This window comes from Heteronotia binoei, chromosome 17 (genome assembly GCF_032191835.1).
Source record: "Heteronotia binoei isolate CCM8104 ecotype False Entrance Well chromosome 17, APGP_CSIRO_Hbin_v1, whole genome shotgun sequence".
NCBI lineage: Eukaryota > Metazoa > Chordata > Lepidosauria > Squamata > Gekkonidae > Heteronotia > Heteronotia binoei.
This window is the reverse complement of record NC_083239.1, coordinates 30,254,335-30,271,480: the sequence shown is the minus strand read 5'-3', so window position 1 is coordinate 30,271,480 and position 17,146 is coordinate 30,254,335. Positions and strand designations below refer to the sequence as shown.

General features: G+C 46.3%; 1 protein-coding gene and 1 non-coding gene across 3 annotated transcripts; both read right to left on the bottom strand.

Annotated features, from left to right (window-relative positions):
- Positions 1 to 17,146, bottom strand: PPP1R8 (protein phosphatase 1 regulatory subunit 8). 2 transcript variants are annotated; one of them, XM_060258242.1, is made up of 7 exons: positions 17,020 to 17,146; positions 14,594 to 14,654; positions 11,442 to 11,595; positions 9,850 to 10,070; positions 8,018 to 8,162; positions 6,066 to 6,130; positions 1 to 588 (listed from the first exon to the last, which is right to left on the bottom strand). In XM_060258242.1, exons 1-7 carry the CDS (start codon positions 17,082 to 17,084, stop codon positions 235 to 237), a joined length of 1,065 nt encoding a protein of 354 aa, XP_060114225.1. In that variant the 5' UTR covers positions 17,085 to 17,146; the 3' UTR covers positions 1 to 234. The 2 variants fall into 2 exon arrangements, with proteins under 2 accessions (XP_060114225.1, XP_060114226.1); XM_060258243.1 differs by lacking the exons at positions 11,442 to 11,595; positions 14,594 to 14,654; positions 17,020 to 17,146 and adding an exon at positions 10,967 to 11,114.
- LOC132586573 (small Cajal body-specific RNA 1) lies at positions 13,851 to 14,017 on the bottom strand. The gene has a single exon (XR_009556380.1). It is a non-coding gene; the product is annotated as a small Cajal body-specific RNA 1 (non-coding RNA).

The following is a 17,146-nucleotide window of genomic DNA, read 5'->3' as shown; positions in this document are numbered from 1 at the left end:
TTGAGGTTCCACAGGCAGTGAGAGATATATTTGTGGACTCCTTTGCTTCTTTGTAGACATCTGTAGAACAGTTTTGAAAGTCGATCTCAAAGGGAAAACTCAGCCCTGTCGCTTGGCTACAGCACAGTTAGGTCCCGAGCCTGAAAGATGCCTGTGGCGCTTGTACAGTTCTGTTTGCTGTTCCCTTAACTCTCCCCACCCAACACACACACACACCCAAGCTCTCTCCGCACTTCAGATCAAAAGAGAAGGAGTGGGCTTCTTGCCTGGCCATGCCTCTTTTGCATACTTCTTTTTCTTGGGCTCATTCACAACTTCGGGATTAAAGACGGCCGGGTTGGGAGCCGGGTTCATGGCCACTGTGGACGGCGCAACCGGAGTCAAGTCCACGTCGGGGGCGAGGTTAGGGTAGGGCATCGGAAGGCCCCCGATGAGCGCTGTGCCATGGATGCTGTGGGCCTGGGTACCCGTCTCGTTGTGAGTCGGAGGCAGGCCACCGTACAATCCTCCGCTGTAGGGAAAGTTCTGCATGCGCCGCGTCATGGACTCGTCCGCGCTCAGGGAGCCCGAGCTGTCCATTCGTTTTTTCTGTAGTCGGAACAAACACTGACTTAATAGGAATGATCCAACAGCAGAGGTATTTCTGTTTAGCCCCACCCACAAGCAACTGAACTGGAAAGCAATGACCTGGCTCTGCCTCAGAGCTTCTGTGGATGGGTGGATTTCTGTGCAAAGAGCGCAACTTTCTCACCTCGCCTCCTATCCTGCTCAGAACACCCCCGCCCCCCAAAATGTTGCATCTGGAAATCTTCAGAAATGTACTCAAGTGGACCCACCTGCACTATTTGACACACCCCCCCCCCAAAAAAAAAGTTTGTTGCCATAGACAGCTTTAAGAGCAGACTGGATAAACCTATGGAGCAGAGGTCCATCAGTGGTTATGAGCCACAGCGTATTGTTGGAACTCTCTGTCTGGGGCAGTGATGCTCTGTATTCTTGGTGCTTGGGGAGGGCAACAGTGGGAGAGCTTCTAGGGTCCTAGTTCCACTGATAGACCTTCTGATGGAACCTATTTTTTTGGCCACTGTGTGACAGAGTGTTGGACTGGATAGGCCATTGGCCTGTTCCAACATGGCTTCTCTTATGTTCTTATGCCTTTGAGCATGCAGATTTCATCCCTAATCACAGCCACTGATCTCCCATGCATTTATCCAATTGCCTCTGAACACCTGGGGCCACTGTCCTGAGACAGTAAATTCCGTAAGATAACTATGCACTGCATGGCCTTTCTGTCCTGAATCTCGTGCCATAGACCATGTTGAGTTCAAGCAGTCCTGAACAAGCACGGTGCACAGTAGTGTTTAAGAGTGGTGGACTCTAATCTGGAGAGCCGACTTTGATTCTCCACTCCTCCTCCCCATGAAGCCTGCATGGGCCAGTCACAGTTCTTCCAGAACTCTCTTGGCCCCACCTACTTCACAGGGTGCCTGTTGTGGGGAGAGGAGGAGAAGAAGATTGCAAGCCGCTTTGAGACTCCTCATGGTAGAGAAACACTGGGTGCAAAAACCAACTCCTCTTCTTCCTTTCCATTAAAGCGCTCAGCTGTAAATCTGTATTTTTGCCCTGCTGCAGCAGCAAATCTCTCCCCCCCACACCCATTCGTAAGGGTTCGTTCCTTTCCATTAAAAAGGAAAAGTAGTGACGAGACACTTTGCAGGAGGAACCACAGGGCTGAGTAACACCCAAGGAACTAAAAGCTCCTTCTTGTAAACTTATCTCTTGTGTGGTGCAATGCATCAAGGGGGATTTTCCACAGGCCAAATCTTCCCTCTGCGTCACGCTTGGATCTCTGCTGCTTTACCAATTTCCACTTTGTAAGAACAAGAGCCATTTCTGTCAAATTGGGTCCCCTCCATTCCAAAACTGTTAGAACTCAATGGAAACTAACATTAAGGAAGTTGTTTTAATAACAGGCACGCTGTGCTATTAAAATCTTTCCACTCAGCTATAGTTTCACTTTCATGAGTGCTGTCTGCATGGACCCCTTTGCTTAGGGAACAGATGGCTTGTTTGCAGCGGCGCAAGAGGCTGAGAGTGCTGCCAACTGCACTACTATCATAAACCAACAATCTGCAGTAGGGCCAAAAAAATAAAGAGGAGTGGAAACATTAGTGGGGTAGCTGCGCAAAATGCAATTTTGCAGGGGGGCTGCAGGTCAGTGGTACAACACTGGCTTTGCATGCGAGGCAGCCCCAAGTTCAATCCCTGGCATCTACAATTAAAAAGACTGCAGGCAACAGGTGCTGGGAAAGAGTTTTCTCCTCCTGAGACCCTGGGGAGTAGCTGCTGGTCTTAGCTGGCAACTCATAGCTCAACACCGGGAAGGCCATGGCTCAGGGGTACAGCATCTGCTGGGCATGCAGAAGGCCCCAGGTTCAATCCCTGGCATCTCCAGTTAAAAGGATCAGTAACAGGCTATGTGAACGATCTTTTGCCCGAGACCCTGGACACCGGCTGCTGGTGAGAGCAGTCAGTACTGCAGTAGGTTGGACCAATGGTCTGAACTCAGTGTCAGGAAATTTCAGATTTTCTTAAAGGAGAGGAGTTATGATCCAGTTATAGAGCACATTTTATATTCAAACAATCTCAGGTTCTGTCCAATGGTATACTCAATTGGATTATGTAGCTGCATGAAACTAATTCTTTTTTATAAAAAAAGACCACCCACACTACGCTAAAGCAGTGCAAATTGTGCTTGGATTTTGGATGGCTTAAACAGATATTTATTTACTTCATTTCTGTTCCACCTTTCTACCCATTGGGGACTCAAAGCAGCTCACGACATTCTTCTTTCCTCCGTGTTACCCTCACAACTCAGCAAATTTCCACGGCATGCTGGGGATTCCAACCTGCATCACCCAAATCCCAGTCTGATATGGACCAATGGCCTGAAATCAGTGGGCTTTGGATGATCAGGCAGCTGGTTCCCTTCCTTGAAAGCAGCAACTTGGCAATAGTGATCCACGCAATGGTCTCCTCAAGACTGGATTACTGCAATGCTCTCTACATGGGAGCTGCCCTTGACCCAAATCTGGAAGCTGCAAATGATTCAGAATGCAGCAGCCAAGCTGTTACTAGATCTGCCCTTGAGGGGAGTGTTTCAGACTGTGCTGAAGGTGCTGCACTGGCTGCCTATAGCATACTTCAAGATGCTGGTTCTTAAGTATAAAGCCTAATATGGCTAGGACCAGCTTTCCCCAATGTTCCCCAGAGAGTACTACGGTCAGCCCAAAATCTCCTTGTACTCCCTGGCCCCAAAGATGCTAGAATGGCTACAATTAGGGCTTTTTCAGCTGCAGCCCCGTGCTGGCGAAATGTGTTCTTTGAAGCCATCAGAGCCCTGCAGGATCTTTTACAATCCCGCAAGGCTTGCAAGATGGAGCTCTTCCACCAGGCCTTCGACTAAGACGCTGCGCCCACCAATTTTACAACGGCCACCTGCGCTTGGTGCCCTGCACCCCAGGGAGCCTAGACTTCGGATTTCCATCTAGTATTGACTGGATCTCCTATCTGTATATGGCGATCATGGACTGATCCATTTTGCCATCACACGTATAGCACTTTATGATGATTTTACTGTTTTAAACTGTTCTTAATTGTTTTATGGTGAACTATGTCAATTTGGCTCTTGTAAGCTGCCCTGAGCCTGCCTCAGCAGGGAGGGCAGGATATAAATTGAATGAATGAATGTTCTAAACCATTCTAGACACCAAACTGAACCCAGCTGTCCTAACAAAGCTGGGGTTCTTTAAGTCTGCAGAGTATAAATTGCAGCTGGACTCTCCCTCCTCCCAACTCCTCCCAAACTTCTTTCCTCAAGGAAAATCTAGCCGTGGTGGTGAGGAAATCAGAAAGCTGACTCCCAGAAAAGGGGTGGCTTTGGCAATCCCAACTCCTTCCCTTCTGGGAACGTCTTCTCTGGGTTCCAACAGGAATATGGCAAGGAGTTAGGGGCAGGGGCAGAATGCCAAGAGATAATGTTCCAAACCTCCCTCTCCCTGCAACTTCTTTCTGCATTCCAGGTATGTGGTGAGAATTCTGGGAAGACTGCAGAATGCCCCTTCCTCCCCCGACAAGAAACATCCCATTTGGATCACAGAGGCTTCCATTCACAAACACTAAGACCCTTCTCCATTACACCCCCAAGATTTATCTATTTATCTTTGGCACTTCATGCCATGCTCCAGCCCCTGCCCCTCACACCAACTGTAGCACTCAGAGAGTGCTACAGACACTGCACACTGCTCTTTGACCATCAAGACCTCTCTGTCAATGCTAAAGTTCGCTTTTTACTCCACGGGAAACACAACTTTGTCACCACTCACGTGGCTTGCTTTTTACAGGTTGCGATCCAAATCAGAGAGGCTTTTACTCATGCATAGCCCACAGCTATTTTATGTCATTTAACTTTTGCTGGTTCTTCTACGGTTTTACAATATTTTATAGTGTTACTGTCGGTTTTAAAGTATACTGTACTCTTATATCAATGCCAATAAAGGTCTACTACTACTACTACACACACACTGGCCAGAAGCCCTCCCTTGTCCCTCTCTGATGTTCGGAAACATCAGAGAGGGCAGGGAAAGCTCCTGGTCAGTCTGCATGTCTGTATCGTCCTTCACCCGGAGGATGATCAGGGAGCGATACTGAGACTGCATGCTGGCCAGAAGCCCTCCCTCATCCCTCTCTGATGTTCAGAAACATGAGGATGGGGAAAGCTCCTGGCCAGAGCGCAGTGTCTGTATCGCTCCCTGATTGTCCTTCACTCATACCACAGGGAAAGAACCAGGCCAAGGGGAAGAAAAGTTTGGGAAACCCTGCCCTAGGGTGTAACAGAAGAATTTCCTGTGGAGGCACCAGAGGGGAGGGGAGGACAGAATGCCACCTCTCAGGAGGGCAACTGTGAAGATGCAGTCTGATGCCCCAGTCCCCTAGTTATACAGCCATAATGGAGCCAGGCACTATCATGAAGTAGCTCACTTAGCAGCAGTCAAGAGATTCCTTATGGCTCACCTAAGTGTTGTGCATCCCTGATTTGAGGTGAAGTAACAACTCAGGACAAACCATTCATTCCCTGTAATGCTCTAAATGCTTTGTTTGGTGGCTCTGGCATTTCATGTACTTTTCTCAAAATACACTTCAAGAGTCCTGCACAAGGACATTATTCACAACTGTGACCACCTTAATATGACTGTCTCATAAAGAACATGCCCAAACCCATTTAAGTGGAGAGGAGCATAGTGGCATCATGATGTCTCTAGCGGGGCGGAATGATGAGATGTAAATGTATTCCTAACCGATTTATGTAAAAAGTTCCAGATGAACTGCAATGAGCAATATGTCTTTACCACATTTAATTGAAGTGTGTTCCAATAAAAAATTATTATTCTTAAGTAAGAAGAATTGCAGATGTATACCCCGCCCTTCTCTCTGAATCAGAGACTCAGAGCGGCTTACAATCTCTATCTTCTCCTCCCACAACAGACACCCTGTGAGGTGGGTGAGGCTGAGGGGACTTTCACAGCAGCTGCCCTTTCAAGGACAACCTCTGCCAGAGCTATGGCTGACCCAAGGCCATTAGAGCAGCTGCAAGTGGAGGAGTGGGGAATCAAACCCAGTTCTCCCAGGTAAGAGTCTGTGCACTTAACCACTACACCAAACTGGCTCTCTAAGTAAAGTGGATGGCCCGGGCTAGCCTGATCTCATCAGGTCTCGGAAACTAAGCAGGGTCAGCCCTGGCTGGTCCTTGGATGGAACACCGCCAAAGAAGTCCGAGGTTACTATGCAGAGCCAGGCAATGGCTAATCACTGTTTGTCTTTTGCCTTGAAAGCCCCGTGAGGGGATTGCCGTAAATCGGCTGCAGCTTGATGGCACTTTCCACCACCAAATTAGGATTAGGAAGCAAGTCTCAAGTTTACCCTAATCTAGCAATAAAAGAATCCAAACACAAAGCACAAATTACCCAGATTTTAAACTGTGGCACCTTTATAAAACAGCAGCATACCTTCACCGGAACAACTGCAGTCTGCACCATGTTTCTGAAACGTCCAACAGAAGGGTCCACGTCCTCTGTATGGGTAAAGCGCATTAAAACACAATAGTTACTTCGTAAAATGGGTTGTGAAATGTTGATTTAGCCTGAAAAGGGTTTTAAGACAAGTGTCAGAGCAAGTTTATTACCAACAACTTATTCAGCAAAATCTCTGTGCACTGACACCTTCAGACTTGACTCTGACATGCTGCCCGACGCGTACAGACACCTTACAGCAGTCTCAGTGCAAAGGAGAAGAGGCCCCTCCTATTCTCAGCTTGTATTTTTAAAACATCCTTGAGGAAGTAAAAGTAACTAAAGGCAAAGGTAAAGGCAGTCCCCTGTGCAAGCACCAGTCATTTCCGACTTTGGGGTGACGTCGCATCACGACGTTTTCACGGCAGACTTTTTACAGGGTGGTTTGCCATTGCCTTCCCCAGTCATCTACACTTTCCCCCCAGCTAGCTGGGTAACTCATTTTACCGACCTTGAAAGGATGGAAGGCTGAGTCAACCTTGAGCCGGCTACCTGAACCCAGCTTCCGCCAAGATTGAACTCAGGTTGTGAGCAGAGAGCTCGGACTGCAGTACTACAACTTTACCACTCTGTGCCACAGGTAACTAGAGTTCTGCAAAAAAGGCTGCAGTCCTCAATGCCCACACACCCCACCTTCTCTTCCTGCCATCTTCAGAATCCTCCTGAATCCTCTTCCCTTTTATCTCTGTGGAAATTTGGCCTTTCATGCCAAGCAAAATGCTTTGGCATGCCACTTTTGGCACATTTGCCAAGGGCTGCCCACCTCTGCTCTGTACCAAGCACATCATTTGTCTAAGGACCTGCTGGAATAGGAAAAGGAAAATGGGAAGTGGAGCACGACCATTTTCTAGCATTGGGCTTCCCAATGCTGTGCCCATGGCCATTATGGTGCCTGCCAACACCTTTCCTGGTGCCCACCAAGTGTTTTTAGAAAGTGGGTGGGGTTGATGAGGCTTTTGCTCAGCTATGCTTCTGACTGAGGACTAGAGATGGAATTGGCTCTGCAAATTTTCAAAAATGTTCCTTTGGCAGGAGCTGCCCCCACAAAGAAGAAACCCAACTGTGGAAACAGCCTAGGTCCTCAGAAGGCTGAGTATTACAAAATTTTAAATATAAAGTATTTATTACACAGTATAATATACACATTAACACAAACACAGAGATGTTGGATAATTGGCCAGAGAAAGAATAACTGGAGAGAGACACTGTCCTCTTTGTGGGTTGGCTCAGAATTATATACAAGCCTGGTTTTCACATGTAGCCAACCCTCATATTGAAATACTACAAGCCTACCTGGCTCTTATGTTTTACAATTTGTTTTAAGAGTGTGCTACTGGTTTTAGGCCACTGAAGAAGGCTCTTACAGCTGAAACGCATCTGGCCTAGTAGCTTTTGAGATATTCTGTTATGTGATTCATGTTCAGTTGATATACGATTTCTATAAATTGGATTGTAGTATTTCTATGCCCCCATCTTGTTTTTAATTGTTACATTGTGTAATAAATACTTTGTTATTTTTAAGTTTGTTATAATCAGCCTTCTGAGTACCCAGCAGCTGCCTCCATACCACAAAGATCTTAACTGCGTGACCGAAGGTAAGCTGCAGCAGCCATTTTGGGGCTGGCTCCGTTTCTTGCAGCAGCCATTTTATGGCAGTCCTTTTGTGGCCATGCCCATCACACTATGTCAGAATTCCAAAGGAGCCCACAGGTTCAAAAGGGTTGGGGACTCCTATTCTAGCAGGTGAAGCGACAGGTTTATGCAGGGAAACTCCTTAGGAAAGACAGAGTTTTGAAGAGCAAGTAGACAGGTTTGATGTAAAGCTTCATGTATGACTGACTGACACCAATAGAGGGACGCAGAATCAAGGGTGGATCTAAAGCGTTCACCTGGATTGATGATCTCATCGTCATCGCTGAACGTTACTCTTGAGTTCTTCCGTTTTCGCTTTGGTCTCTGGATATCCAAGTTCCCTTCTTCTATGGTTAATGTGGAGATCCTCTTGTTGTGGGCGGTGTTGAACTCTGTCAGGTTCTGCAGACCCAGACAATGGACTGTCAGTACATAGCACCACCTTTGGAAATTTAAAGGCTAAGTTCCGTTCTTCCTGAACCCCACAAAAAGAACCCAGGGTTAGGTTAAAAGGGCAAAGGTGCCTTCAATACTGGAGGAAGGCCAGGAGGGCAGTTAGCAGCAGGCCGTAGCCTGACTAAGATGTTTTGTGGCTTTGCTGAGGGCAAGAGGCCCATTTGTAACTAGACTCAGTTTAGCTCAGAGGGATCTATAAGAGTTTAGCTATTCTTGGCGATCTTTTGGAGAGTGGGTGTGGTTTACTGTGGAACACGTGCTTCATGTGTAGAAGATCCAAGGTTCAATTCCTGGCATCACCACTCAAAAGAACGATACAGTAAGTGGCATGAAAGACCTCTGCCTGAGGCCTTGCTGCTGCCAGTTAGAATAGATGATACTGATCTTGATGGATCAATGGTCTGATTCAGTATAAGGCAGCTTCATTTAAACACAGGTTGCCCGCTGCAAATGCCCACTGCAAAAAGGCCAAGATACCTCCCTTTTGGTGCTGCTAATGCTCCAGCTTGATCTAAGGGAAATTTTCCTATTTCCTTCTTGAGACGGATCTAAGAAACAGCACTAGTCAGACAAGTACCTGTCTGTGAAATTAGGGATGAGTACACATCTGAACCTGAGAAAAAATCCAAGCCAGACTTTGCTGAGTTCAAAAAATCACCTTCCTCGGAACACTCACTGAGTTTCTATTTGGATTGGGTGTTGAGCCTCCAGGTGGCGTGGGCACTGCTCCCAAGTCATCCTGAAGTGATGCGTGTTGGGGCAGCGCCCGACATCACCTGAAACTGATGTGAGTGTATCAGGAGTGACATGCTTACGTCACTTCTAGATTACACGGGCACCACCTAGAAGTGATGCGAGTGTGTTGCCAGGGGTCCTGAACTGGTTCAGTTTCAGCAGGGTTTCTGGCTCAGGGGTTTGTTTGGGGCTGCTTGGTTCACGAGTCCTGAACTGAACCAGGCTTCCCTGGTCTGTGCCCACCCCTATGTGGAATGCATTTTGTATGCATAAGGTCTCAGATTCAAACCCCAGCACTTCCAGTTAACAGACTGTACAAGATCAGAGTCAAGATAAGGAAACTTAGTATGTTCATGAGAGAAAATGCTCAAGGTTAAAGAGGAGTGGAGCTGAAATTAGCACAAAGTTTGCTCATAAAATGTCCCAGGTCAAGTTCCTGGCATCTCCAGTGAAAACGATCTCAGGTAATGGGAGCTGGGAAAGATCCTTCATTGCCTGAGACTCTAGAGAAATTCTGCCAGCCAGAGAAGACAGAAAAATTTAAGAAGAATAGCAGATTTTTACCCCACTCTTCTCTCTGAATCAGAGACTCGGAGCGGCTTACAATCTCCTATATCTTCTCCTCCCACAACAGACACCCTGTGAGATGGGTGGGGCTAAGAGGGCTCTCACAGCAGCTGCCCTTTCAAGGACAACCTCTGCCAGAGCTATGGCTAACCCAAGGCCATTCCAGCAGGTGCAAGTGGAGGAGTGGGGAATCAAACCTGGTTCTCCCAGATAAGAGTCAGCACACTTAACCACTACACCAAACTGGCTCTTTTGATAGCACTCCAAGATATCTGCACCAACCGTCTGTACCTGGCTTAAGGAAGTTTCAAGGCCCATTTTAGGTACTCACATCTAACTCCGTCTCCTCTTCAGGTAGGCCAAGCAATCCCTTGAGTTCGTCGTCCTCAGTAGTCATTTTCTCATCTCCTTTCACTGCGGAGGGCAACGTCTGAGGCTTTTCTCTCAGAGTGTAGGCCCGTGTAGAGGCGCCGAAAGAAACCGTCGAGTCGATGGGAATCTGCTGTGGCTTGTGAGGTTCCAAACGAATGTGGCCCAAAAACGTGCCATGTGCTGAATGTTTTTGGGAACAAAACCATAACACATGCAGAGAAACCATTAGCCATTAACATACTTCTTTAAGCCTCGTGGAGAGTTGTTTTACTTTACTCAATTTTTTGGGGTGGGGTGAGGCGGGGGTTCTTTGAAGCCACTGTGATTGAAGTGTTGGATGTGAATCTGGGAGGCCTGAGTTTGAAACCCCTTTCTGCTGTAGACACTCACTGGGTGACCGTGGTCCAGTCACACACTCTCTTTTTAACCCAGGGATGGCCAAACTCTCTCCCTAGAACCACATAGAATACATGTCAGATGTTTAAGAGCTGCAAGACATGAATATCAGATGTTTGAAAGCCACAGGACAGGAAGGAAGGAAAGGCAAGTATACTGGGGGAAGGAGAGGTGGAAATAAAGCAATATTAACTTTAAATGAATTCCCCAAGCTCCCAGCTGGCTTGGTTTGGAGAAGTGATTTAAAGAGAGAAATGCCTTCTCCAAGCTGGCCAACAAGGCAGTGGGGGCTCTGAGAGCCATACGATATGTGTTAAAGGGCCACATGTGGCTCCTGAGCCACAGTTTGGCCACCCCAGTCTAACCTATCTCACAAGGCTGATTGTTGTAAGGACAAAATGGAGGAAGGCGAAACAACACTGGAAGCCTCCCCCCCCGCACTGAGGAGAAAAGACAGATATAAAGATCTAAATAAATGAAGCTGCTATTTCTCTCGCTTTAGCGACCTTCAAAGCCATTGCTCTGTAGCTACAGGACAGGTATGGGACAAGTCATCCAATTTATTCCCCACCTTATGCTGTCCTACAGTGTGTTCATTTCTGTGTGTGCCCCACTCCCCCAGGGTCAAGGTGGCCCTCTACCAAGAGGAAAAAAGCACAGAAATATACAGAAATACGCACAAGCCAATACAGCAGTAGCAACACTTGCTTGGCAGCTTTAAGCCTTGTTAGGCTTTGCACCTTCCTCTGAAAAGCTGCAAGGTGGTGTCGCAAGCCCCCAGCCTGGGAGCTCAAAGGACCTGAAAAGTACTCAGATCCTGTAACTGTGGCCCTAGTGATAAAAGCCTACAGGCACCGAGGAGCCTGGAGGAGCTTGGAGATGTTGCAACAACGGTTGCCATGGGGAAGGAAGATGTCACTTGGATATGATGCACAGCAGGAAGCTACCTTAAGAGCCTCACCTCTCTCTCCATCTTCTATCATCCTCATCTACAGAAGGTGGGATGTGTGTGTTCAAGGCTTTTTAAAGAAGTGAAATTCTTGCCCTTCTGTTTGTCATTATGCAAAAATAAATGACATGTGCCCCTGAGATACAATTTTAACAATCTCCTCTACTGCTCTACTCCCCCATTAAGTTAATTATCGACCAACTTACTGCTGTTGAGATCTATAAGGAAAACCCTTTTCAGATGTTTGTGGTAGACCAAAGCAGCGTGGACCCGGGAGCAGGACTGGTGATCGATGGTGAAGTCACACAGGTCAGGGTTTCTCCCAAAGAGATAGTATTTCTTCTCATCGATTATCAGTTTCTGAGATGAGACATCAGACAGACGGCAACATTAAGACGCCTGGATTTTTGCTGAGACTTTGTAAAAGCATGGAGCCAAAAAGCTGAAAGAACTTGGTACCAAACTGTAGTGTGTCAACCAGAGGAGAACAGAGACAGGCTACATCCTACCCCAAAGGTCTGGGGATGCCCCAAACAGATTAGATGAAGCTGGAAGTGAAATAGAATCCAGCGAGGTTGATGATGGAACTATCTTTGGTATGATTTCTGCATTTCAGGCCACATGCAGTATTCAAAAGAATGGAAGCACTAGTTTGAAAACACCTTCAGTAGAACAAATGGAGGAAAAATGTTTTGATTCAGTAAGGGCAATGAAGCCTGAGTTCCTGTCTCTCCCGAGGCACAATCTTGGAAGGCCTAAGTCAAGCCACATACATTATTTATTTACTTTTTTATATCTCACTTTTCTCCCCACTGGAGACCCAAGGCAACTAACAGCATTCTCTTCTCCTCCATTTTATCTTCACAACAACCCTAGGAGGTAGGTTAGGCTGAAAGGGGTTGATTGCCCCAAGGTGACCCAGAGAGCTTCCATGACGAAGTGGAGAGATTTGAACCTGGTCTCCCAGATCCTGGCGCAATACTGCAACTGCTACATTGGCTCAAATATGGATGTGCAGCTGTCTAGACAGGATCCATCCATGTTTGCATAATACCGTTTTAGTTCCTGACAGTGGCAGAATACCAGGTTTTCACTAGAGTCTCACAGAAAAGCTGTAACATGATTTTTTTCTGGTTTTACAAAGCATAGTAATGGGACCACTGCCAACTCTGCCTGACTGAGACCAAACATCATGGGACCAAACCTAATCTCACTTATGGGCTTAAATGGTCCTAAAATTTGCACAACTTGCACGTTGCTCCCCCCACCCCACCAGAATGTGTCCTGCCTTCTCCTTTCATAGATGCACATTTTCTTGATGAGATTCCTGTAAGGCAAATATTTTCCTCCACCAGGAGATCCATTATAACCAAGGCAATGGCATCAATGCAATTTATAGTATGAAATCAATGGCTTAGGCAGTAATGCTACACAGGACAGCACTGCAACTCTAACAGTACAATTCTAAACACCCAAAGTGTGATTATCACATAGAATTCACTGTCACAGTAGGTGGTGGCAGCTACATGCATAGACGGCTTCAAGAAGGGATTGGATAAACATATGGAGCAGAGGTCTATCAGTGGCTTTTAGCCACGGGGTACAAATGGAACTCTCTGTCTGGGGCTCTGATGCACTGTAGTCTTGATGCTGGGGGGGATGGGGGACGACAACAGTGGGAAGGCTTCTAGTGTCCTGGCCCCACTAGTGGACCTCCTGATGGCACCTGGGGTTTTTTGCCACTGTGTGACAGAGTGTTGGATTGGATGGGCTGCTGGCCTGATCCAACATGGCTTCTGTTATGTTCTTATGTTGGTTACTCCAGATGAAATCTAATGATTTAAACTGGTTTTGATCACGGTAACTGCATGGGACTGGGCTGTCAACTGCTCATACAAGGCTGGATGGTAACATATTTGGAATTAAGTCCCACTCTAAGAGAAGGGAGCATGAGCCGACTGAACAGTAATCAGTGATGGAAATTCATTTCCTGCTAGAAGAGAGAAAAGGACCTTAATATTTAACAATGGATTTTAAATGAAGCTACAGCTAGCATGTTTGCCCCTTTTCACTTATGTCTCTCACTTCACACATTTCCTAGTGCTGAAGTGTTGCAAATTGAATCTAGAATCTTGAAGATGCCATGCGGCAAGCAACAAAAATAGCCAAGATCAACGCACCATAAAATCATTTGGCACCTTTAGCTTCTGTCAGATCACACTGTGGCTACTGCAAAATCATTCAACATGCCCCCTCCCACTGCTATTATAGCACACTTCTGGCTGCGCTGAGACCAAACACTATGCCAAGAAATTATGTTAATGTGAATTGAACAACATAAGAAAAATGTTCAGAGCCTCTGGGTGCAGCTTTCCAGAGATGACACGCTGAAACCCACTTGGGTGGCAAGAGTTTCAGCAGAAGACATAGCCGGGCAAGCTTCCAGAAAAAGCTGAGATATCAATGGACAAGCAAATGACAAAACACTATGCTTTTAGCACTGCTTTCCCTGTGGCACAGCTGACAAAATCACAAAGAACTTGACAGGGGGGGGAGGGGGGGAATAGGAATAGATAATCAGGAATGCTTCAGTGGTGTCAAAGACCTAAAAACTTGTCTGTGCCTCTGAGCTATAACCCAGTGTGTTCCTTTGCACACTCGAGCTTCATCACTTCAGGGCTTGATTTAATGTTGCACTTCTGGGACCCAGCCATCACTAGCTACCCCTCTGAACTCTAAATGAGCACTGGAGGAGAGATGGCTTGGTTAGTATCAAGTGCTGCTTGGATAAACCTGTAGGGATGAAACTTATAACCTGTACACATGAAGCTGCCCTATACTGAATCCTTGATCAATTAAGGCCAGTATCGTTTACTCAGACTGGGAGCTGTTCTCCAGCATCTCAGGTAAAGGTCTGCCACATCATCTGATCCTTTTTACACCTGAGATGCCAGGAATTGAGCCCGGGACCTTGTGCACACCAAACAGATGTTCTGCCACTGAGCCATGGCCCCTCCCCAACTGTAGCCTCCAGTCAGGGTGTGAAAGCTTTTAGGTCTGCAGTGCTAAAGAGCAGATTAACTGTTTATAATCCAAACAGTGAGACAGTGTGAACAACAGGTAGTGAGAGATACAAGAAACATTAGCCATCTCAAAGAGTTATTGTGAGGATGGATGAAATATAAACATAGATCGAACACGGCAACGGGTTTACCCACAGTCTACCATAAATGCTCTGAGACTGAGCCAGCATCAAAGAAAAATACACCCTCTAATCATTGCTTGCTGGATTTTCTGCTTCAGATGGGTAGCTGAAGCAATTAACACCAGAAGTATTCCTCTGCATCTATTTTCATACCTCAATAAGTTTGTCACCTTTTACCACATCCAAGTGTAGCCCTGGTGGTGGTTTTCCTGCCCTAGGTGGGGAAAAATAAACAAGTTTTATTTAGGAATGGTTAAAAGTAGCCTTTGTAATCCCCATATCTAAAGTTAGCATGACAACAAAAACCTTTCATGACTAGTAAACATTTCAGTTCTCTCTCTTACTCTTCATTATGAGATAAAATAATAACTATTTAAGCTTCCCCATGGCAGCCAATGTTTGTTTATTCAGTTACACCCTGCCTTTTCCCCAGAGACTCAAGGCAGATCACAAAATATTTTTTAAAGTGCAATAGAGATCTAGGAAACGGTGCAAGAGGAGCAGGGTAACAAAATTTGAAAACAATGCAAAAAAACCCCCAGTTATGAGATATACAAGGAAAGCTGGAGGCAATATAATAAAAGAGGATATATACAATACACAGTGCAATCGACCATAATCCTTTTCCCTTATAAAATCACCCTTTTGAACCATTCCTTTATACTACAGCTCTATTCTGATATTAGGCAGGAGGGATATCTGGGCATTATGATTATGAAATGTGGAGTTCCAGTACAAAGCCTCAGAGTTACTCCTCGCTCCTCAGCTTAACTAAAATGTGATGTAAATAACTACCTTTGAATGCTGCCACTCACAATCTAAACTCTGCACAAACCTTGAGAGGAATTAAATAATTCAGTGACATGCATCTTTCGGCAAGAACACCCTCTATTTTTGATTCCTTCGGCAAACTGAGGGGGGGGGGGAGACCAACAAGACTGTGTCTGCCAATGTGATGGTAAGTATTTTCTGGGTTATTTAAGATTTGTGCTATTTCCCCCCCAACACATATGTACAGAGAAAATTGCATGTGTTCTCCATTAGGGGGATCAAATTCCACCAAAATTTCAGGTCTGACAAGTTCTCTTGTTGTGTTTTCCCATCACTCCTTGCCTCACTAACAGAACTTAAGCAGACTGCCAGAGTTGTTCCCTGGAGAGGGGTAACTCTTCCTGTGTAGGGCCAAAAGAACGAGTGCGCAACCCCCCCCCACCCCAATCTCCTTTCCTAGAGGTGGGCATTTGCTTCCACTGAAAGCAGTGATATAGGGTGGTAAATACCCCAGAAAAAATTTCCAGTGGTATATTTTGTAAATAGTCTGCTTGTTTACACTTGTCAGGGCTGCTATACTGAAAATCAATCATGCTAGGGCTAAATGTGAGCTAATGAAACAGACAAACCTCAGTACTTGTACATGGTCAAGGCTTGTACATAATGTATTTGTCTTCATTTGCTAGCATTTCAAATTTGCTAACATTATTCACCTTAAGTCGGCAGTGACTTGACAGCACGTAACACACCTGCAACATTCTTTAAGCATTTAAATTATTTATTTGAATTCAAATCATGGGTGAATTTTGTGAATGCAGCAACTATTAGTACAACTACACACTCTAGTGATCTTTATGCTACAGTGGAAAAACCTACATTCAAAGTTGTAGGATAGGTACATTGTGGTGCACACCCTAAATCTACACACAAGCAAGGAAATGCCACCGCAACTCCAAAGGGCTGCATTTCCTCCCTATTTTGGTCAAAAGGCCTGATCTGAATTACTACCCAAATTTTACCCTTCAACCACATGAAGTCATTCATGTTCATTACCTTTCCTCCAAGACATGAGTCACCAGGTCAAAATAACAGTGCAGAGTTAGACATTACTGCGCTTAAAAGGATTAGCTTTGCTTAGGACTACACCACTAGTATCTCATGACAGCTGTGGAGGACAAGGGAAGACGAACAACTTCCCAAAAGCTTAAGGGTTGGCTCTAGCCCATTTGGGAACTCTTCTCCACAATACTACCCCTAGATGTAATAATTCAATCATAAGGCAACATTCTTCTCAGGATCTTTTGATAAGCAGCATGTCTTCTTCCCATGCACAGCCACCCTTTTCAACTCTGCACAGGATAACACAGGATGCTTTCCGACCATGCTCAAAGGCACACATTCTTTATGCTCACATCACATGGGTATCTTAAAGTTGTCAGACAAATGCACCCTGTGCGTGCTCGGAGGTGCCAGCTTGGACTAAGGAATACACACTCTTCCCATGGTCAGAGGTACCAGATGATGTAAGGAACATACTCTTCCCATCCTCAGAGACACCATTTACAATTACTCAACGTGTGCAAGGGCAGAGAGTGACAATGCGGGGAAAAATAAATTCAGGGGCGTAAGCCTGGCCGAGTATTGGTAAGTCTCCTCTTTTCCCCCTCCATCAAAGGGGGTTCCAGGAGCTCCACTGTGGCCCTCCCGTACTACTGAGATTCCTGTCCCCTCGCCTCAAGAAATCCAGCCCCCTCGGACTTGGCGAGCACCGTCCCCGCTCTCCACGGCCACAGGGCCCCCACCCTCACCAGCTCGGGCAGTCAAAGAGAGGGAGGCTCCCGCCGCCACCGGCAGAGTTCGCGTTCGCCGCCATCTTGCGACTGCCCCCATTCACTGGGCGCAGGGCAGGCTGGGAAACTGGAAGACCCGGTGGTG

Bases quoted from the DNA above. Each gene is read 5' to 3' on its own strand.
- PPP1R8 (XM_060258242.1), bottom strand. From the start codon at position 17,084: ATGGCGGCGAACGCGAACTCTGCCGGTGGCGGCGGGAGCCTCCCTCTC. The intron at 10,071-11,441 runs GTAAGTTGGTCG...AAAAACATTCAG, and splicing joins CCTTATAGATCTCAACAGCA to CACATGGCACGTTTTTGGGC. The intron at 6,131-8,017 runs GTGAACGCTTTA...TTACCCATACAG, and splicing joins CGATGAGATCATCAATCCAG to AGGACGTGGACCCTTCTGTT.